At 40.3% G+C, this 22,436-nt stretch overlaps 3 protein-coding genes across 3 annotated transcripts; 2 read left to right on the top strand and 1 right to left on the bottom strand.

Moving 5' to 3' along the window:
- The first annotated feature begins 17 nt into the window (after positions 1-17).
- On the top strand, positions 18-9,096 carry tgm8 (transglutaminase 8). Its single transcript, XM_051896951.1, has 13 exons — positions 18-833; positions 1,963-2,127; positions 3,215-3,457; positions 3,567-3,685; positions 3,794-3,922; positions 4,076-4,253; positions 4,334-4,469; positions 4,546-4,655; positions 5,192-5,434; positions 5,520-5,792; positions 6,853-7,016; positions 7,118-7,251; positions 7,334-9,096. Exons 1-13 carry the CDS (start codon positions 797-799, stop codon positions 7,515-7,517), a joined length of 2,115 nt encoding a protein of 704 aa, XP_051752911.1. The 5' UTR covers positions 18-796; the 3' UTR covers positions 7,518-9,096.
- ccndbp1 (cyclin D-type binding-protein 1) lies at positions 8,730-13,019 on the bottom strand. The gene is given in 12 exon segments (XM_051896957.1): positions 8,730-9,567; positions 9,766-9,812; positions 10,130-10,190; positions 11,029-11,300; positions 11,423-11,482; positions 11,484-11,500; positions 11,746-11,819; positions 12,073-12,169; positions 12,258-12,339; positions 12,430-12,509; positions 12,588-12,647; positions 12,852-13,019. Coding segments are annotated over 12 exon segments (1,050 nt in total). The 5' UTR covers positions 12,940-13,019; the 3' UTR covers positions 8,730-9,455.
- Positions 13,020-15,879: 2,860 nt separating this feature from the next.
- On the top strand, positions 15,880-21,240 carry pck1 (phosphoenolpyruvate carboxykinase 1 (soluble)). Its single transcript, XM_051897832.1, has 9 exons — positions 15,880-16,128; positions 16,718-16,966; positions 17,163-17,347; positions 17,845-18,048; positions 18,126-18,313; positions 19,072-19,234; positions 19,495-19,719; positions 19,801-20,028; positions 20,264-21,240. Exons 2-9 carry the CDS (start codon positions 16,743-16,745, stop codon positions 20,713-20,715), a joined length of 1,869 nt encoding a protein of 622 aa, XP_051753792.1. The 5' UTR covers positions 15,880-16,128; positions 16,718-16,742; the 3' UTR covers positions 20,716-21,240.
- Positions 21,241-22,436: the final 1,196 nt, after the last annotated feature.

Here is a 22,436-nt window from a genome sequence, read left to right as displayed (position 1 = left end):
CAGTGTGAAACTGAAGTTGCGCTCCTCTTTTCTTCTTTATTGTGCTGTATATCGAGTGAAACGCTTCTCAAACAAGAACAAATGTAGGGCGGGGCTTGATTTTGTCTGTGGGGAATTGATTGGATGGTTGTGGTTTGCTATTGGTGGATCTCATGTGAGTGACAGGTGGCCCCGCCCTCATCATCAGAATTATTCTGTTATTCTGATTCAAGATTACGAGGAACATGAATTTAACACAATGATGATGTGAACCGATAAATCATTTAGAATAAACACTGAAATATTCCATTAAAATAAGAATTGTCAATGTTGATTTCATCGTGACTTTAAACTATCAGAGAAATTCACAGATGAATACAAAAACACATTTTTGCGCAGAAACTAAACTGTGTGTGATGTGACTTAAATTTAAATGTTCAAAAAGTTGATGGGTCTGAGCTGACATGATCTAACAATGAACAGTTGCGTTTTTATTAACAAACGTTAAAGATTAATAACTACTGTGATAAATGTCTTGCTCATTGTTAGTTACTGCACTAACTAACGTTAACTAATGGGAGATTATGGGAACAACATTGATGTAATTCCATCATAACTGAGATTACTGCATCAGACGGTGTTTCATCATCACTGGATTTGGTAATCAATCACACTCATGAATGTGACGGGAGGAGCCAGCGCTCGTGGGAGTGACAGGGAAGGGCTCTTATAATTTAAGGGCTCTTTATACTGTGACACACACACATCACAATATAAAGCACAACACAAACACACACACACACACACATTCTTCAACATGAGTGAGAATCTGAGCACCGTCAGCCGAGATCAGGGTGAGTCGAACTGATTTTAGTTATAAATGGCTTTAAAATTCAACGTGTTCATTTTCAGATTTCTGTGAATATCTACTATTAAACATTTATGATTTCAGTGTTCAGTAAGTGATGGGACGAGTTAAACTACACCTTCAGAAGGGTCTTTTCAGTCCTCTGTAGTTTTATCTGTGCAGTTTGAGTGTTTCACTGTTAGACGTGATGTGAGGTATCAAGTGTTCACTGGTTTATTAGTACCTGTGGTTAAAAACATCATGAACGTGTTCAGGGTTCGTTTGTCCTCGTCTTTATAAAAGCAGCAGCTTCTTCTTAGTGGAAACTTCTGAACTAAACATAAACTTCATAAAGTAAAAGGGTTACACTTTATTTTAAGGTGTCTTTGTTACACTGTGAGTTACAGAAGATCATTTCTGCCACGGAATAAAACAGGTTAAAAAGGTTGTTTTGAATTGATATCTAGCAGTTCCGTGTTTATTTCTAGTAATTCCGAGTTTATTTCTAGCAATTCTGAGTTTTTCACAATTCTGAGTTTGTTTCTAGTAATTCCGAGTTTATTTCTAGTAATTCTGAGTTTCTCGCAATTCTGAGTTTATTTCTAGTAATTCCGAGTTTCTCACAATTCTGAGTTTATTTCTAGTAATTCCGAGTTTCTCACAATTCTGAGTTTATTTCTAGTAATTCCGACTTCATTCTAGTAATTCTGAGTTTATTTCTAGTAATTCTGAGTTTCTCGCAATTCTGAGTTTATTTCTAGTAATTCCGAGTTTATTTCTAGCAATTCTGAGTTTCTCACAATTCTGAGTTTATTTCTAGTAATTCTGAGTTTATGTCTAGCAATTCCTAGTTTATGTTTAGTAATTCCAAGTTTATATCTCACAATTCTGAATTTGTTGGGTTTGGCTTGTAATTATGCATAATTTACTGTTTTGTAACATGTAACAAGGACACTGTTAAATAAATTGTTAGCAGTACATATTTCTGAGATCTTATCAGACTTCATTCATCAGAAAGGACCACACCCGACCTCCGGTTTTGATGAAATATGTCATTTATCAGCTCGTGCTGAGACAGCGCTCTGATATGAACTCACCAAACGAGTTGAGTGAACTAATGAACCGTGTGTTTTCAGCAGGTGTGATGAAACTGGATTTTCAGTGTGTGAAAAACAACACTGATCATCACACAAATGAAATCACGGTGGAGCGTCTGATCATCCGCAGAGGAAAAGCCTTCAGTCTGATCCTCAGCGGCGAGCGTCTGCCTCCAGACGACATCGAGATGACTGTGGAGACGGGTGAAAACACACATCAATCACATAAACACACACTCACCGCTAAACTAGAGGCCCAATGTTAGGAATTAATACAATTTTTAATGTTTCTGAAAGAGTCTCTTCTGCTCACTGAGACTGCATTTATTTGATCAAAAATACAGTAAAAATGGTGAAATATTATTCCAATGTAAATCAGCTGTTTTCTATGTGAATATATAGTAAAGTGTAATTTATTCCTGTGATCAAAGCTGAATTTTCAGCATCATTACTCCAGTCTTCAGTGTCACATGATCCTTCAGAAATCATTCTGATATGATGATTTGATGATCAAGAAACATTTATGATTATTATCAGTGTTGAAAACAGTTCATATTTTTATGAATAAATAGAAAGTTCAAAAGAACAGCATTTATTTATAATAGAATCTTTTGTAACATTATAAATGTCTTTACTGTCACTTTTGATCAATTTAATGTGTCCTTGATGAATAAAAGCTTTTAAAAAAACATTTTAAACGGTAGAGTACATTATTTAAATGTTTAAACGGATTACAAACATTCAAAACATTTCAACTTTACCATTTCTTTTAAAACTTACTGACCCCAAACTGTTTCAGAAAAATCTGAAGCAGCACAACTGTTAATAATCTGATTATTATCAGTGCTGAAAACAGTATTTGTGTGGAAACTGTCATGCATTACCTTTCAAAAGTTTATTCATCAAGAATGCATTCAATTGATCAAAAGTGACAGTAAAGACATTTATAATGTTACAAAAGATTCTATTTGATAATAATCATAAATGTTTCTTGAGCAGCAAATCATTTCTGAAGGATCATGTGACACTGAAGACTGGAGTAATGATGCTGAAAATTCAGCTTTGATCACAGGAATAAATTACACTTTACTATATATTCACATAGAAAACAGCTGATTTAAACACTGCAATAATATTTCATACTGTATTTTTTAGCATAAGAGAATTCAATCAAAAGCATTAATTATGTCAAGCTCTTGTACACTCTTCACCGCCCAGTCCTGCTCTGCATTTATATTAATATCACATCATGAGGTAAAGTTTCACGTTGACTGTAATCTGTGTATTGAAGGTCCGGGCGCGAGTGAACAGAAGTGCACACGCTCGTCCTTCAGCACTAACCCGCAGCGCTGCTCTACTCCCGGTAAGCGCTGGAGCGTGACGGTGTTGAACAGATCAGTCTCCAGTGTCACCCTGTCCGTCATGTGTCCGTCAGACGCCTGCATCGGCCTGTACTCGCTGTCGGTCAGGAGCGGCTCCTGCTCCATCCGGTGTGAGAGAGCCATCACGGTGCTGTTCAACCCCTGGTGTGAAGGTGCGTCTGTCAGAACAAGCCCTGAGATGTTTCAGATCTTGATTCTGAAAGCACCTCTAATCTGCATTCAGTTCTGATTTAAGTGTGACCGCACCGATTCTGTCTCCAGATGACTGGGTGTATCTGCCGAACGAAGCGGAGAGGCAGGAATACGTCATGAATGAACAGGGAATCGTGTATAAGGGAGTGGATGAATACATCACCAGCATGAGCTGGGACTTCGGTCAGGTGAGAACAGCATAAACATGAATGATAGAGTGGCTTTATAGGGTTAAACACCACTGACGGATCTGTGCGTGAACACAACAGTGAGCTCGATGTCTCTGGTTTCTCTAGTTTGAGGAAGATATAGTGGATATCTGTCTGACGATGCTGGATTTGAACCCGAAGTGTCTGAAAGACGCACAGGAGGATTATTCGGCGCGCTGTAACCCCATCTACATCGGTCGAGTGGTCAGCGCCATGGTAAAACTAACACCGGTCTAAATACACACTTACACGAGTGCTCAGGAATCTGATTTTGGGTTATTTTAGGACTCAATCATGAGTGAAAGAACTGCCTCATTATCATATGCAGATAAGCAGTGATGAATATTCATTTCTGTGTTAAATGTTTAGATAAACTCAGACGATGATAAGGGTGTTCTGATGGGTCAGTGGGGCGATCGGTACATCGGAGGAGTCGTTCCGTCCAACTGGAGCAGCAGTGTGGAAATATTGAGACGCTGGATCAAATATGACTGTCATCCGGTCAAATACGGACAGTGCTGGGTGTTTGCAGCGGTCATGTGCACAGGTACACACACACACTCTCTCACACACACACACACACACACACACACTATAGCTTTAGTGAACTCTGTTGTGCTCCTGTAGTGTTGAGATGTTTGGGGATCCCGTGTCGCGTCGTCACTAACTTTCAGTCGGCTCACGACACGGATCAGAACCTCATCATTGACGAGTACTTCAGCGACTACGGCGTGAGACCCAAACAAAACCTGGACAGTGTTTGGTAAGAGTCTTCCGAGCTTCAGTTCGTTTGATTTAGTCTCATTGCTGAAATCCCTGACGTGAGGAATGTGATGCAGGAACTACCATGTTTGGGTGGAGGGCTGGATGAGGCGTCCGGATCTCTCCAAGGACTCGTTCTACGACGGCTGGCAGGTTCTGGACCCGACGCCGCAGGAGAAGAGCTCAGGTCCACAGACACACCCTCATCTGTTACATCACATACATCACATGTTACATTTACATCATTTTCACGGTTCTCAAATGCCAGTTAATTCTCACATGACATAAACTCATAAAATATTTTATCTTTTTTAGTAAGTGTTCCATTTTGTTCTATATATTTTTTATTTTTTTATTTATTTAATTCATTTTTACTAGGGGTTTTATTGTAATTTTTTTAATTTTAAGATTATTTATTTTAATTTTACATTTTTATGGCCATTAATTTAACTGAATTCATTATTTATTTTGACTTTTATTTTAAAATTATTTATTTTTAATTTAATAAATAATGATTTAATAAATTTTTTCTATATTTTTTTATTATTGATTATTTTAGTTTTAAATTTTTATGATTTATTTATTTTATTTTGACTGTTTTATTTAAAAGATATTTATTTTTAAATTTATAAACTATGATTGAGTGTCATCAGCAAAATATTCAGGAGTATGAGTTTGACCTTAGAGGAGTGATTTAACCCCTGATCTGTCCACTACATCCAGGCACTTACTGCTGCGGTCCAGCGCCTGTGAAGGCCATCCTGGAGGGTCACACCGACGTCAAGTACGACGTGCCTTTTGTGTACTCAGAGGTCAACGCAGATAAAATCACATGGTTGGTCATGGCCAACGGCTCCAAGAAGATTATTCACTCAGACACGAAAACTGTCGGGCAGAATATCAGCACTAAAGCCGTGGGCAGCAACAGCAGACAAGACATCACAAATCAGTACAAGCACCCGGAGGGTCCGTCTCTCTCTCACACACACACACACACACACAGCTGCTGATATCTGACCGTCTGTTTCATATCAATGCATCTGCTCCTCAGGTTCTGTGAAGGAGAGAGCCGTGTATGACGAGGCCGTGAAGCGAGTGACTGACCTGAAGCCGAGCGAGACGCCTCGTCCAACCCTACAGATGAAGATCAGTCTGGACGAGCCGCCGCTGAACGGCACCGACATCAAACTCAAGCTCATTCTGAAGAGCGAGAGCGCACAAGATCTGTCGCTCAAGATGAGCGCTCAGGTCATGAGATACACGGGAAGCCCAGTGGCCGGCGTCTGGAGCGACTCCACTGACATCCAACTGCAACCCAACACAGGTGCGAGCGCTAACTAACCCGTGTCACCTCCTTAACCAACAACACCAGAACAAGAAAACATGCAAAGAAATAACAAGAAAATAAAGCATTATATTTTGCATAAAGAAAATGAAGGACAGTATTAGAGGGGACCTGTAACGCTCCTTTCACAAGATGTAATATAAGTCTCTGGTGTCTCCAGAATGTGTCTGTGAAGTTTCAGCTCAAAATCCTCCACAGATCATTTATTATAGCTTGTCAAATTTGCCCCTATTTGGGTGTGAGCAAAAACACGCCGTTTGTGTGTGTGTCCCTTTAAATGCAAATGAGCTGCTGCTCCCGCCCCCTTTCCAGAAGAGGGCGGAGCTTTAACAGCTCACGCTTCGGTCGCTCAACAACAACAAAGCTGGAGAATCTCACACAGCCAAAATGACGAAAGTGTTCAGCCTTACATTGTTCAAACCGGAGTCGACACTGATGGAGAGACTCAGGAAGAAGTTACAACTTTTAGACGTTTCTGAATGGTTAGTGGATAAATTTATGTAGTTGCTGTGGAGTTGATTCAACTCATCAACTAGCATGTGCCGTCATGTTAATCTTTTGTGTTGAATTGACCCTCGTTTGTGAAGCAGTCCGGCGTAAAATGAGGCATGTCAACAACACTCTACTACAACAACTCTTCCTCTTCTCTAAAGCAGCCCAACATGGCCCCGCCCCCTTTGTTGTGTGTTCTCGGGGGCGGGGTTTATGTAAATTTTAGGGTTTGTGATGTCACTAACCCGGGAAGAAGCTCGTTGTAGTCCTTTTGATCTAATATTTACTTGAAGCCCCCTGAGATTTTAAGTTAATATTTTGCATGTTCACGGCAATTAAAATTTGAAAGGTCCTAAAATCACACTTTATTTTCTTTATGTAAAATGCAATTCAATTACTGGTGAATTCAGAGTTTAATATGATCCAGGCATGTTTTCTGAGAGATTCACCCAACATTAACATCACATGACTTGGTTTCATTACAGGTTTTTAACATTCAGTATAAGGCACACAAATAATAACAATCATGTAAATGTGCTCGTTTCAGAACAAATTCTTCCCTTCATGGTCCCGTTCGCTGCATACGGACCAAAAATGCTGGACAACAACTGCATCAAAGTGTCTGTGATCTCAACGGGAAAAAACGAGCCGAAAGAGACGTATCTGGCGGAGAAAGACATCGTGCCACACAGCCCGACCCTCAAGATCTCTGTGAGCATCTTCACTTACACACACACACACACACACACACACACACACTCTGAGTGTATCTGTGTCTGGTCACTGACCCTGAGCGCTGTGATGTGTCTCAGGTGAGCGGGACTCCTCTATGGGACGCTGAGATGAACGCAGAGGTCGTGTTTGAGAACCCTCTCCCCACGGTGCTGAAGAACTGCTCCATCACGCTCACCGGCAGCGGCCTGCTGAAACAAACCGAGAAGTCCAAGTGAGCTTCAGCTTATCCTCCACAAGCTAAACTCTTTCATTCACGTCTGCCGTGTGTGTTGATGGTTGTCTGTGTTTTGCAGCGCCGTTGAGCTCGGCCCGGGACAGAGAATCACTCTGAGGGTGACGTTCAGACCCTACAGACTCGGACCGAGGAAACTGGTGGCCAACTTTGACAGCTCCACCTTCAAAGACATTAAAGCCAGTCTGGACATCAACGTCAGACCCGCGAGCTCACCTCTGGGATACCTCAACTTCAGCAAATGAGACGACTGGGAAGAACGAAGAATCAGCTGCACGAAGCTTTTATTTGCATGAACAGCAGCCATGTACAACACAGAGATGTTCTATCATTTAAAGAGCTCATTTGTGCTGTTATAATGAAAATAATTAACAGTAATCTAATGATTATCACCATTAAAAACAGTGAGAATGCATTATAGTGGATGACTTTAACAGGCATGAAAAAGTTGCAGTGTAATATGTTACATTTGTTTATGTAATATGTTACATTCCTAAACGTTTTTGTCAGCCGAACCCTTTTGATGTAGGTGTGTAGGCACGTGTTGTAGGTGTTGTTGTTCTTCTTCTTCTCTGGATGTCTATTGCAGCCTCTAGAACCGCTTATGGGAAAAATATGAAATTTGGCACACAGATAGAAGACAGTCTGAACTGTCACCATATCAAATTTGGAGTCTCTAACTCAATCGCTCTAGCGCCACCAACTGTCCAAAGTTGCACTCACATTTATGCTAATAACTTTTGAACCGTAAGAGCTAAAACAAAATTCGATTGCCGATCAAAGACGATTCGATTGCACCCTGTGACGTCATGTTCGGTCCAGAAAATTTGCCCGCCATTTTGAATTTTCCAAAAAACCTACTTTTTCTAACTCCTCCTAGGCCGTTGCTCCGATTATCACGAAAATTGAATCAGATCATCTTCACTTGTGGAATTCAAGCAGATTTCTCAAACCGTTTTCGAAAAAACGTGCAAATAAATTTTAAGTAGAGCTTCCAAAAATAGACATCGTATTTAGACCAAACTTGGTCCATGTCATCACAAGCATGACTTGAGGCTACATGCTGCGTTTCAGTGGATATTTTTGATTGTAACATCTGAATAGTTTACCCAAAAATCTTAAACATTACATTTTCCCATATCGGCCATTTTGGGCGTCAGCCATTTTGAATTTTGTAGTAAAATGTTGTAGTAAAATGCTTATAACTTTGGATGTGGTTACTTATTTTCATGAGATCTCATTTCCTTAGACTCCTGAATCCTTGTCCAACGATACCAAACATGCTAGGTTTCGCCTTAGTGCAACGTTGTGATTTAATGTTTACACAACATTTGCAAATACCTTTGAAACCGTTAGTCCAATCAAGACGAAACCATCGTACAAAAATCAGAATCACTAAACGCTAATGGCCAAATGTCAAAATTTTGATAGTAAGTGGCAAAAAAATGCAATCAAAGTCAGGTGTGGGTATTATTTTATGTTCATACATATGTCTACAACTCTTAAACAAAATTACACACTTATGTATGGGGGCACTCTGAGGACACAAAAAAAAGTGGTGGGACTGCGCCACTTGGTGGCGCTACAATTGAACAAAATATGAAATTTTGTCTGACTTCAAAATTGACATGCAGTGTCTTTGTCTCAGTTGTTATCATAGTCTATTATGGAAGTCTTCGTCTGCTAGTAGCTTCCTTGTTTGCTTCTGTTGTGCTTGGACCCTTAATTGCTGCTTGCAGCTATATTTGTAATTTTTATTTATAGTTTAAAGGGCTCAATTGTCCAGCTGTGTTCGATCTGAATAAATAAACATTTAAAGCAAAAGTCATTGTGGATTTAATTAAGGTGGTCTTGTGCTGAAAACACTTGAGCGTTTACAGAAAGAGAATCCTTACACTCAGACATGGAGTTTTTATGAATAACACTATATATTCAAAATAGATTTCATCATTTCAGAGGTCAAACTACTGTGAACATCATGAATTACAACATCGCTTAGAGAGATGGACTAACTCATGGCTCTTGTGAAAGTAAGGGAAAGTTCCAGATTCCATTTAAAACACTTTCTGCTGTTTGGAATCCGTCGGCAGCTCCGTGACGCTCTTCTGCGACAGTAAAAGCACTGGAAGCTGGTTTGTCTGTTCAGATACGGGTGGGTTGTGTTGTTCACGGGTGAAGCGCTGCTATGAGCCGCAGTCGTGCAGCAGTGATTTGACCTTCTCCAGGTTGTGTTCAACGGCTCCGTTCAGAAACTCCACCCAGGAGACATCGGCCTCCATGCAAACATGACTGGACCTGATGGAAGGGAAGACGTTCAGATGCTTCATTACACGAGGAGGGGAGAGAAATGTGACTGATGTGAGAAAAATGATGAAGGGTGGAAGAATCAAATGGAAACAAACGTGTGATTGTGTACTGACCTAATAATAATAATAATTACATTTTGTAAACCGCAGGCAAACTAGTGATTATCAGACTAAACCAGTGACTTACCTAGTGATCTCCAGCACTTTCTTCAGCACAGATGCCAGTTTACACACCTACAACAATCACATCATTCATTAGCACTGGAAACTTTGCCATGATCCTAAGAATCCAAACACATGAACCCCGACTTAACTGGATCATTTGTTGAAAATGTACGTCAACAACGACGCCCACGACTCACCTGTAACTCATGACTAATGAACTGGCACACCTGAAAACACACACTGCTGCGTCCTGGTGATGCCATCAATATTGTGACAGATGAAACACGTCATTCTGGGAATCGGCCAAAAGAGCCGAGGGGCTCGTCTGAACACGTCCCCTGTGCGTGACAAAGCTAGGCGAAAGTGAGCAATCTGACGAGACTTACGTTACTATTGACAGCCGCACGGTCCACAGGGGGGTAGAGACTGAGGGCGAGGTCATCGACGCTGAAAACACACAAAACAAGCTGTCATTATTATCACCGTCACTGTGCCACGAGAAGGTTTGGCAGGGTGGATGTTTGGTGTGGCACAGAGAGCTGTAGGGTAAAACACTCACTGTGTTCAACATCATGTGAGACCACTAGAAACTCTTAACCAATCAGAAACAACGCTTACACAACCGTTCAAAGGGTTGGTAAGAACTGTACATGTTTAATGTATAAAAAAACCCCAGTAAAAATTGTGAAATATAATTTTAAAATTTAAAATAGCTGTTTTCTATGGAAGCTTGTTTCCACCATGAAATAAAAAAGCTAATTGTGACTTTTTATCTCACAATTCAGACTTTTTTCTCAGAATTGCAAGATAAAAAGTCACAATTACTTTTATTTTTTTATTTAGTGGCGGATACAAGCTTCTATAGTTTTCTATGTGAATATATAGTAAAGTGTAATTTATTCCTGTGATCAAAGCTGAATTACTCCAGTCTTCAGTGTCACATGATCCTTCAGAAATCATTCTAATATGATGATTTGCTGCACAAGAAACATTTATGATTATTATCAGTGTTGAAAACAGTTCATATTTTTGTGGAAACTGTGATACATTTTATTTTCCTTTATGAATAAAAAATAAATAAAAAAATAATAAAATCTTTTACATCATTTAAATGATTAAAATGGTTAAAAGCATTTAAAACATTTCAACTTTATTCAACTGAATTATCAAATCCATTCTTTAAATGTCACAAACTGTGTTCAGTCATTTTATGTTTCACAGATTAAGCCTCAATTTTAATAGTTTGATTCAATCAATATTTAATTCAACATTTTAATCGACCCACCTGGGACTGACGTCTTTAGCAGCGTCTGCGAGATCGTCTAACTGCGCGATGTTCTCCTCCGTATCCGTATCCCCGTTGTTTCTGACAGCAGAGGAGAGTTTGCGCAGACTCGCTCCGGACGCCTTCATCAGACCCTGACACTGACAGACCAGCTGCCGGTCCGACTCTGACCAGTACGTGTCCTGGTTACCACGGCCGCCGATTCCTTCATCATTATCATCATCATCATCGACTAAGACGTCACCAAACGGGTCTTGAGTCTCAGCCAGAGCCTGAAACATACAGAGTAATACTGACAACCTCAAACGGCTTATTAATGCCCATATTAATGGACAAATACAGCTGAAAACTATCTTCATTTATTAGCAGTCAGATGCTGTAGATGTTCTCCGACCTGCTCCATTTCTTCCAGGGCATCTTTCACCAAACCAACATATGAAGTCAAGACGCCCTGACACGGCACTGCGGTTATCTGTGAGGAACAACGGACAAAATCATCATATCAGAATGATTTCTGAAGGATCATGTGACACTGAAGACTGGAGTAATGATGCTGAAAATTCAGCTTTGATCACAGAAATAAATTACACTTTACTATATATTCACATAGAAAACAGCTGATTTACATTGGAATAATATTTCACAATTTTTACTGTATTTTTGATCAAATAAATGCAGACATCGTTCATGGTGTGAACGGCTCTGAACTCTTCTAACCTTTTGGTAGCTGATTAAACTGGTCACATGCGGCCCAAACTCCTCCGGTGGACATCAGCTGCTCCTGTGAGAGACTGAAGGAAAACATGACACTAATAATACACCCATCTTTATCCATGCACATAATTATTATTGTGTTAAATTCATGTTCCTCATAATCTTGAATCAGAATATCTTCTCCTCCCTCTTGCAGCATCTCTTCTCTGATGATGAGGGCGGGGCAACCTGTCACTCACATGCCCTACATTTGCTCTTGTTCGTGAAGCCCACAAGGCACAATAGGGAAGAAAAGACTAGCGCAACTTCAGTTTCATGATGAGTTTATACCTCTGTACAGGAGAGGAGAGAATAACGTCCAGCAGCTGATGGAGTCCGTCCAGCACCTCCGCTGTGGCGTCTCTGACCACCTTCCTCAGCGTACTTCCTGCATGAAACAGGACATTCACTTTATTTGGTGCTTGTCATTTAGTTACTTGCAGAGTTCATTACGGGTCAACCAGTGTCACAGTTACCTTGACTCTTTGGTAACCAGAAGTAAACGGTAGACAAGGTCAACACGCTCTTCTGAACAGATTCGGCTATTTTTGCACAGTCCTGGAGTGAGAAGAAACAGAACAACACTATTACAGATGACAAAAAACACCAAAGGGTCAAAGGTCAGTCAGGGCTCTAGAGCAGAAGCACCTCCTCTGATGGCGGCGGCGGCTTCGAGAAGATTAAACTGAGTTTTGTTGCTTCTTGAGACGTTGCTTTTACAGCTTCACCTGTGAAATGAGAAGAACACGAGTGAGTCAGTGTGAAGATGAATGATATTCAGATTAAGATCATCACAAACACTGAACTCAGAATCTCCCAGAAGTTTGACAAGCTGAACGTCCCGCTGCACTCATTCGACTCTCCATCTGAAAACATAAACACAGTTATAAACAGATGAGCTCTGTGTGTGTGTGTGTGTGTGTGTGTGTGTGTGAATTTGGAGGCTTTAATATATTGTTTATACTGCACTCTACATGTGTTCTTATCGCGCCGAACACATTTAGCCGTTAGCCGCCACACAAACACAGTTAAAGTCTGTGGAGAAATAAAGTGACAGGATGCCATCATACCTCTCACTCGATCTCTGCTGCATTTCACCGAGTTACAGAGGTTTCGTAACGGTAGCAGAACATCTGAACGGGAATTATCGGCACTCATGACTCGGTTCGCTAATGTCACTCGATCCGTGGAACGAACGTCAAGCGGAACTAAGTTTATGTGATGATGATCGCGCCGGAATGAGTCTGTGGTTGCACATTGTACCGTCGGGTCTATTTTTAACCTAATTGTTTACATATTTATAATAATTTAAAATTATATATATATATATATATATATATATATATATATATATATATATATATATATAAACTGAATAAACGTTCACTTTGTGAAGATGTTTTAGGGCCTCGTGCAACAACTGCTACACTCAATGCTTAAAATAAAATTCTAAATATTACTTTTTGTGTTTACATTTTAATGTGCGGTTTTAATAAAGACTATTTAATAAAAGACCCTATTTAATCGCGTACAGGAGTGATTGGGACGGCAGGTGGCGCTCGACGGCAGCGAAACAAGTTTAACAGTGTGTTTTGACACGGATTAGTCTGGATTATGATTTAAATCAGCTCAAAATCAAGTACATCATTATGGTTTTTCAAACATGATACTTTGTGCTGCCCAAAAGAAGTAGTACTTTGAAGTACCACGTCAAAATACGATTATAAATGACATGGTTTATAATACATTTTTATTATTATGTGATATAGCAGAAAAGCAGCTAGAAACAGTTTCACATTGTTCAAATGACTTGATCTGAATAATGACACTAGAGCTGCTTAACAGCTGAAATTGACGAATTTTGCACTGTTATGTGTATATGAAACTGCTTTGAAATGATCTACTGGATAAAATAAATGTGGCTTGACAGTTTCAAGAGCTTCTCGGCTGAAATTCTGTTCATGGAAACACTGTTTTCTGTGAACTATTCATACTTCCTAAATGATTTCCCATCATAACTGCTGGTAAACAAGATACCAAAACAGATGCTGCACCAAAAAAGATGCTTACATTTGAATTGCATCACGTATTCTATAGATTGTGTGTGTCATCAGAATCCTAATGTCTCACGTAAACACGTACTCATATTGGATTCAGTCTTGTGTGTCTCGTCACATCTCCTCTTGCATTGTTTAATCAGAGCAGCTTTATATTATTCACTTCACCTCTACAGAGAAGAGTTCAAAAGATCAGTTTATACTTGACAAACATCTGCAGAACTCAGAAGGTCATCAGAGAGATGTGTGATCATTCACAAGTGTTACAGCTCTTATCTGCTCTTCCTGCGTCACATTCAGCATGAAATATGATAGCATACACACTTAATGACTTTGATTTTTACTGTGTTTGTCCAACTGATTTGACCAGTGTATTTCAATTGATTGTTATCTCAACTCTTGGTAAGTAAGTAAAACTCAAAAAGCCCATGCAAAAAAGAATAAAAATATAATGAGCAGCATATGTAATGTCTTAATACTTCTGTATGTGGCGGAAAGTGTTTTTCATATGTTTTTCGTTCTCTATAAATGGCTGTGCATCTGATGGCTGTGTGTTGAATTTTAACTATCTCGTTTGCACTCCTTTCTAACTGAACGTTCAGTGCATGCTGATTTGAGATGATCCACCTCAAAAGAACAAAAACATCTGATCGTCTGAACAAAGGTTTTTAACCCACAAAATATGAGATATTTGCTCGTTTCACTGATTTTGAAGCGCATTTCATATGCATGTCCATTACATTCACTAACTGCCATGTTATGTCATCTTTTTTAATCCTTCTGCTTTATTTCTTAGGCATTTCGACCGTACCTTCATAGCATGATCTCTATGACACAGAAATCTCCAGGAGAGTTTGATTAATAACTGAAGGCTGAGACACAAACATGCTGTTGAATAACACACAGCTGTTCATTGACTGTATTTATCACAGCTTATCAGATGTTGTTGAGAAAAGGCCGCCGTTAAAGCCATCCGGTTCTTATCTTTTAGTGTTTTGCGGTCTTAGTGACTTAGAGGGTTTGCATTAGAGGGTCTTTAACCAAAACAAGCACAAGTCTTCAGATAAGCATGTCACGTACTCTTCTTGTCCTGTTCTACATGTTTGGCTTTGTTTGTTTTCACGTTATGACAGGTCACATCACGTCTCATGTCTCCACATGCATCAACATAATATTCGTATTATTAATGGCAAGCTGATGTCCAGAATTTTTTTATTTCAATTCCAGTTATAGCCAACTTGTACTTATTTTTCATGCTTTGAAACTTTGGCTAACGTTCTGGCAAAGTTATGAACGTTAATAGAACGTCAAAGTTCTTTAATAATGTTCTCAAAACGTTAGCACAAAAACATCATTCACAGAAGCTGGATGTTCGTCTGATGTTTCTTAAATGTTATTACTTGTTTCAGAGATCACTCAAAAGTAACGTTCCCATAATGTTTGAGGAACGATATAATGGAACGTTCCCTTAACGTTCGCATAACCAAGAAAAAAACGTTTGGAATGTTCAGAGAACATTCGGAAATAACGTTTTCATAACTTAACGGAAATGTCAGCAAAATATATTTTTGTTATTTACTTCCATTTATGTTTTTCAAAAAATTGCAGTCATCCGGATCGTGTCAATTAAACATTTAAACAAGATGGCGGCGCGCCAGTCCAGAGTAGAAAATAAACCAAGTTACTGATTTTTGCTCACTAGTCCTTCATTCGATTCAGTTCACTTTATTTGAGCAGCTTTAATGTCCTACAGATAAAGAAAATCTTTACTCATTTACAGAAATGTCAGACATTGTGTTAAATGGATGAAAACACAAGCATAAGATGTTCAAATGTGTTTCTCCTCACAGAAAACGCTGAGTAAGCGCGCGGACGAGCCTCCAGCTCACCGACCAATCAGCGCGCGGAGCTGCAGCCGCGCATGACGTCACTCCGTGATGCTGCATGTTCAACTGTTGCATCACGTCGGAACGGGTCAAAGGTCGGTTTAGGCTCCAGTCCGATCGGGTATTTTCCCAAACGGACAGTGAAATGATTCAATAATTAACTGGCATGCGTTCGGAGGATTAATGATTCACTGTAAGTGTGTGTGTGTGTGTGTGTGTGTGTGTGTGTGAGTGTGTGTGTGAGTGTGTGAGTGTGTGTCTTTGTCTTTGCTCCCCCTCTCCTCAGTGTTGTATATATATGACTGGCTGTCCCACACAATGAGCAGAACACTGATGATCCTCCTCATCCTCACTGACTGATGAAGAGCTGCTGAATCTCTCCTACATTCACTTCTACACTAAAGGTAAACTTTCACCACTCATATGTGAAGTAGATGAGATTGTTTTATTCTGTGTGCTCATGAATTATATTCTAGTGCAGGTGTTTCAAACTGGGGAAAAGTCTAGAGAAAAACTGTAAAAACTGAATAATAAATAATGAATACATATGTGATTATAATACAAAAATATTAATCTGTTAAATAGATTAAAATAAATAAATAAAAAATACGTTTTACAGTCATTAAAGTTCCCATTAAATGATGATAATGTTATTTCTGAACGTTTCTAAAACGTTATGCAAATGTTAAGGGAACGTTCCACTGTATAATTCTTCAAATATTATGGGAACATTACTTTTGAATGTTTTCTAAAGTACTTTATAAAGTACGTACAAAAATATATAATACTGTAACTTAATAGAAAGTAATTTTAGTTGTGTGATATTAATGTTTCACTGTATAAATTGGGTGTTTATAAATGATAGACGGGATGATTGAAATCCCCTGTTCTAGTGGTTCTGAATATCAGTATTGTCAGGTATTTTATAGCATGATCATTCAGTACTGTGGTATAAACACATATTGAAGGTTGATTGTTGTGTGTTTTCTGCAGGGCTCTTTACCGCGGTAAACGCATCATGCCTCCCCAGCTGCAGTCGCAGAACCGGCCCGCGGCCCGAGTCCTGCAGGGCGACCTGGCGTCTCTGAGTCCGGCGCTGCGAGAGTTCGTCGAGAACAGTGTGAACCTGTGCCAGCCGGACGCGCTGCACATCTGCGACGGCTCCGACGAGGAGAACCGCGCCGTCCTGCGCCTGCTGGAGGAACAGGGCGTCATCAAGAAACTACACAAATACAACAACTGGTACGACACTGATTCTCTCTGACAGATCTGCTCGGGATGGGGAGATGCAGATTAAATCTGCTATACATTATATTAAAACAATGATCTGATTTAAACAGCGTTCTCAGTCCTGGAGCACATCATATTCCGATAGTGTTATATGGATCAGGTGGAAATGAGTGTTACAGTGTATGTGAAGCGGTGTGATGTTCTGCAGCTGGCTGGCGCGCACAGACCCGCGGGACGTGGCTCGAGTCGAGAGTAAGACGGTCATCGTGACTCCGGAGCAGCGAGACACGGTTCCTTCGCCGCGAGGAGGAGGCGTCAGTCAGCTCGGCCGCTGGATGTCACCGGAGGAATGGGACAAAGCCATGAACCTGCGCTTCCCCGGATGCATGAAAGGTACAGAACCTGACAGACGTTCTTCCAGGAACGTTAATAGAACGTTCGTTCAATCTGGTCATTAATACAGTTTTCAAAACGTTAGCTCAAAAACATATTGATACATATTCTTTCTGAAATGTTTCAGTTTTTTAAATGTTACTACTTGTAACCTTCGAAAGTATGGTTCAAGAGTAACATTCGAAAGTATTATTTGAATGTATCATTCAAAAGTAACGTTCACAAGTAACATTCGCAAGTAACGTTCAAAAGTAACGTTTGAAAGTAACGTTCACAAGTACATTTACGTTTATTCATTTTTTTATGATGAGATTAAGTGCTCTCGAAATAGATGAGTTTTCAGCTCAGAAGCAATGTTCAAAAGTAGTTCAAAAGTAATGTTCCCATAATGTTTGAAGAATGATACAGTGGAATGTCCCCTTAATGCTCATATAAAAATGTATGTTTTGAAGTTTCTGAGGATGTTCAGAAATAAAGTGTTCATGTTTCTGCCGCAGGTCGGGTCATGTACGTGATCCCGTTCAGCATGGGTCCGGTCGGTTCTCCGCTCTCTAAGATCGGCGTGGAACTGACCGACTCTCCGTATGTTGTGGCCAGCATGAGGATCATGACCCGCGTGGGCAAAGCTGTGCTGAACGCACTCGGGAACGGAGAGTTCGTGAGATGCCTGCACTCGGTCGGCTGCCCACTTCCCCTCAGGAGTAAGTACTCATGTGATCCACGAACTCGACTCGATGCTCGTTTACAGACACTGACGTTCAGCTTCTCTCTCTCTCAGAGCCGCTGGTGAATAACTGGCCGTGTAACCCGGATCTCACCCTGATCGCTCACATCCCCGACCAGAGGAAGATCGTGTCGTTCGGCAGCGGTTACGGTGGAAACTCACTGCTGGGAAAGAAGTGCTTCGCTCTTCGAATCGCGTCCCGCATCGCTAAAGAGGAGGGCTGGCTGGCCGAACACATGCTGGTCAGTCAGAAACATGCAGCGTCATTCTGATTCAGTGAACTCAAATCACATCCAGATGGAGCGTTAACAGCTAAAGTCTGTGGAATTAGTCTGAACTATCAATGACAGGACAAACAGCTTCAAAGAGAAGACAAGAAAACATCTAGTTCACATTATTTTGATGTCTTATCCACCTTATTTTTAAAAGCAAGCTTTTTTTGCAAATGAAATAACTACAGATCTGCAAACTAATAACTGCAGATTATAACTATAGTAATTATAACAGAATAACTATATGATTATATATAAAAAATGATGAATAATTTATATATAAAAATAGATAAAGAATTCTTTTATATATATAACAAAAATAAAATTTTAATGAATTAAATTAATAAAGTTTGCAATATCAAGCAGCATAACAGGCAGTTTTTGTACAGCTAAAATAACTAGAAGCGTATGGGAATGGAAACCTTGCACAAGTTAAAAACAAGGTGGATAGGATCGTACAAAGCAAAATAATATGAACTGATTTCTTACAAAAACAGCACCTTGAATGCAGTGTAAATCACTGTGTATAAAAACCCAAAAAACAAATCCGTAAATTGAAATGTTAAAACAACAACTAAATGAACTCAAATTAAATGCAAAAAGGAATAAAATATTAGTGAACAGGCAAATATCTGCAGATAACACTAGAAAACATGAGAATAATTAACAGAATTTTTGAATGAAGATTGACAGCTCCATTAAACATGAATATGATGCGTTTCCTGTAGATTCTGGGCATCACTAACCCGGCGGGACAGAAGAAGTACTTTGCGGCGGCGTTCCCGAGCGCCTGTGGAAAGACCAACCTGGCCATGCTGAACCCGTCGCTGCCGGGCTGGAAGGTGGAGTGTGTCGGAGACGACATCGCCTGGATGAAGTTTGACAAAGAAGGTACAGATAGTTCAGTAATGCCGTGTTTTTGTAGGATTTTTTTCATTGGCTATAGGATTTTCATTCAAAAAACACATTGACTTTAGGACGATGGAAACGGAAGGGTTAAAATGCTTGTTTCTGGCTTTTGGTCTACAGAAATACATCATATCTCTGCTCTACAGGCGTTCCAGCTGGAACGCATCATGTTATGAGTTATTAAGAAAAAATATATGCCGTTTTTGATCATCCAGTTGACGTACTCTGTTGTTGTGTCAAAGGGAATCTCAGAGCCATCAACCCAGAGAACGGTTTCTTCGGTGTGGCACCAGGAACCTCCACCAAGACCAACCCCAACGCCATGGACACCATCCGCCAGAACACCATCTTCACCAACGTGGCCGAGACCAGCGACGGAGGCGTTTACTGGGAAGGCATGGATGAGGAACTGCCGGAGGGAGCGACACTGACGTCCTGGAAGAACCGGCCGTGGACACCAGAGGACGGTAGGTGCCGTCGGTCTCAGCGCCGCTTCAGTCTCGTCCTGATCTTGTCCTGCCGCTCACGTTTCTCCGCATCTCTTCCAGGTGAACCGTGCGCTCATCCCAACTCTCGCTTCTGCACTCCGGCCGCTCAGTGTCCCATCATCGACCCGCAGTGGGAGTCTCCCGAAGGCGTTCCCATCGAGGCTGTGATCTTCGGCGGTCGTCGGCCGCAGGGCGTACCCCTGGTCTACGAGGCCTTCGATTGGTCGCACGGAGTGTTTGTGGGAGCCGCGATGAGATCTGAAGCCACGGCCGCCGCCGAACACAAAGGTGAGAGCGACCGCTTATGTACTGGCATTAGTGCTGCGACATGTATCGAAATAAAACTGATGTCACAATATGGCTTAGTGCGACTGTCAAGTTTAATGAAGTAAATGTGCTAATGGAAAAACTAAATATCGTAATGTTAGTTTTTATCCAATACGGTGCAGCCGTAATGATCATGTTGGAGGAAATGAATGGAAGTGATGCGATACTAAAGCGGTCTGTGTTGCTCTGTGTTCAGGTAAAGTGATCATGCACGACCCGTTTGCCATGCGGCCGTTCTTCGGCTACAACTTCGGTCAGTATCTGTCTCACTGGTTGAGTATGGAGCAGCGCCCCGCCGCCAAACTGCCCAAGATCTTCCACGTCAATTGGTTCCGCAAGAGCTCGTCCGGACGCTTCCTGTGGCCCGGATACGGCGAGAACATCCGCGTGCTGGAGTGGATGTTCCGCAGGGTCAGCGGCGAGGCCGGAGCGATGCCCAGCGCCGTCGGGTACGTGCCCTCCGCCCTGAACCTCAGCGGCCTGCCGGAGGACGTGGACCTGCAGGAGCTCTTCCACATCTCAGCAGACTTCTGGTCTCAGGAGGTGGAGGAGATCCGAGCGTACTTCCAGCGCGAGGTCAATGACGACCTGCCCGGAGAGATGGAGAGACAGCTGGAGCTGCTGGCTCAGAGAGTGAGACAACTGTGAGAAACACCAGAGCAGATTTAAATCTATTCATCAGACATCTTATTTTAGAAATTTTTAGAGCTTTTTTTAGTATTTTTAGTCCTCTGATCAGTGGCTGATCACTTGTTTGTTATCACGGAGAAAAAAAGGTAATAGCTCATTTTTATCTTGCAATTCTGCCTTTTTTTCTGGGAATTGTGAGACATAAACTCTTCAGAATTTTATTAAATTCTGAGAAAACAAATTCAGAAAAAGAGATTTGAGCCTTTAATTTTTCAGCTGACAGAAGATCTGATGACGTCTATGAAGATGTAAAGAAAGGAAATTAAAGAACCGTTTGTTATTTAACCTTATAAATTATTGATGCAAAATGTCCAACTACATGTTCACATTTATATATTCAGACGGAGGGTTTATAGCGGAAAACTTTAAACTGTTTGCAACCATTTCATTTTTCGAAACGTCTTAAATTATTTTTGTATTTCTATGACTTTTGATGCATGTCTTATTATATCTAGATATTAATAATAAAGTTATTTAAATGTACATCTGTTGTTTGTGTTTTTTCTCAATCACAGTGAGCTTTACTGTCATTCCTCTATATGTGGAGACGATGGAAATGTTGTGCTACATATATAAACACAGATACATAAAGCACTGGAAGAAGTAATCTATCTGTACATCACATAAACACTTCACATATGCTTTGATTTACACACACTGCAGAAAAACATTCAGTGCAAACAGAAACAGACTACTGTAATGTATGCAATTATGATTACTTACATTTTAATACTGTCATGTGTGAAATAACTATTATAACAGCAGCAAATGACAAACACAAGTGTGAATTCAGCAGCAGATGATGCAGAAAGACACATCTGATGATGATGATGATGATGATCTGATGATGATGATAACTGAAACTGACGGTCAGTTTTAACACACAGTGTTTGAAGAAGCGGCTATTAAACTAATGATGATCCCAAATATAACTACAAACATACAGGAAAGTTAGGAAACATGAAAAAGACGAGAAAAATGACATTACTGAACCACATGTGAAGAAAATATGAAGAGAATCAGTCACACCAAGGATGAAAGCTATAACGATAAAGATATAGCTCTAAAAATTGTTCTGAATGTAAAAGAACAGCAGAATCACAGCACAGCTATAATGATAACGGCACAGAGGAACAATATCGTTAGAATCACTTTCAGAGGGATTTTTTTCCCAGCTGATGAACGATAAAAACATTGACAGCCAATCAGAATCCATCCTGCTTTAAAGAACTTGAGCATTTAAAGCGACAGCGTGCTTATAACAAACAGAACGATATTGTGCGCTGGTGTGGGTGCTAATATAGTTATGTTGGCTTGACAAAGACAAAAACATGCTAGCAACTTGTTACAACATGTAAGCAATGTGCTAATCATGCTAACAACATAGTAAATCATGCTAACAACATGGTAACATGTTAGCAACATGCTAACAATAGGCTAATCATGCTAACAAAACATGCTAAAACATGCTAGCAATGTGCTACATAATGCTAACAACATGCTAACATGTTAGGAACACACTAACAACAGGCAAATCATGCTAGCAAAACAAGCTAAAACATGCTAGCAATGCGCTAAATCATGCTAGCAAAATGTTACAATATGTTAACAATGTGCTAATCATGGTAACAACATACTAAATCGTGCTAGCAACATACTAAATCATGTTAGCAATCATG

This window comes from Ctenopharyngodon idella, chromosome 6 (assembly GCF_019924925.1).
Source record: "Ctenopharyngodon idella isolate HZGC_01 chromosome 6, HZGC01, whole genome shotgun sequence".
Classification (NCBI taxonomy): Eukaryota; Metazoa; Chordata; class Actinopteri; order Cypriniformes; family Xenocyprididae; genus Ctenopharyngodon; species Ctenopharyngodon idella.
The sequence above is the reverse complement of the archived record's forward strand: the minus strand, read 5'-3'. Positions and strand labels throughout refer to the sequence as shown.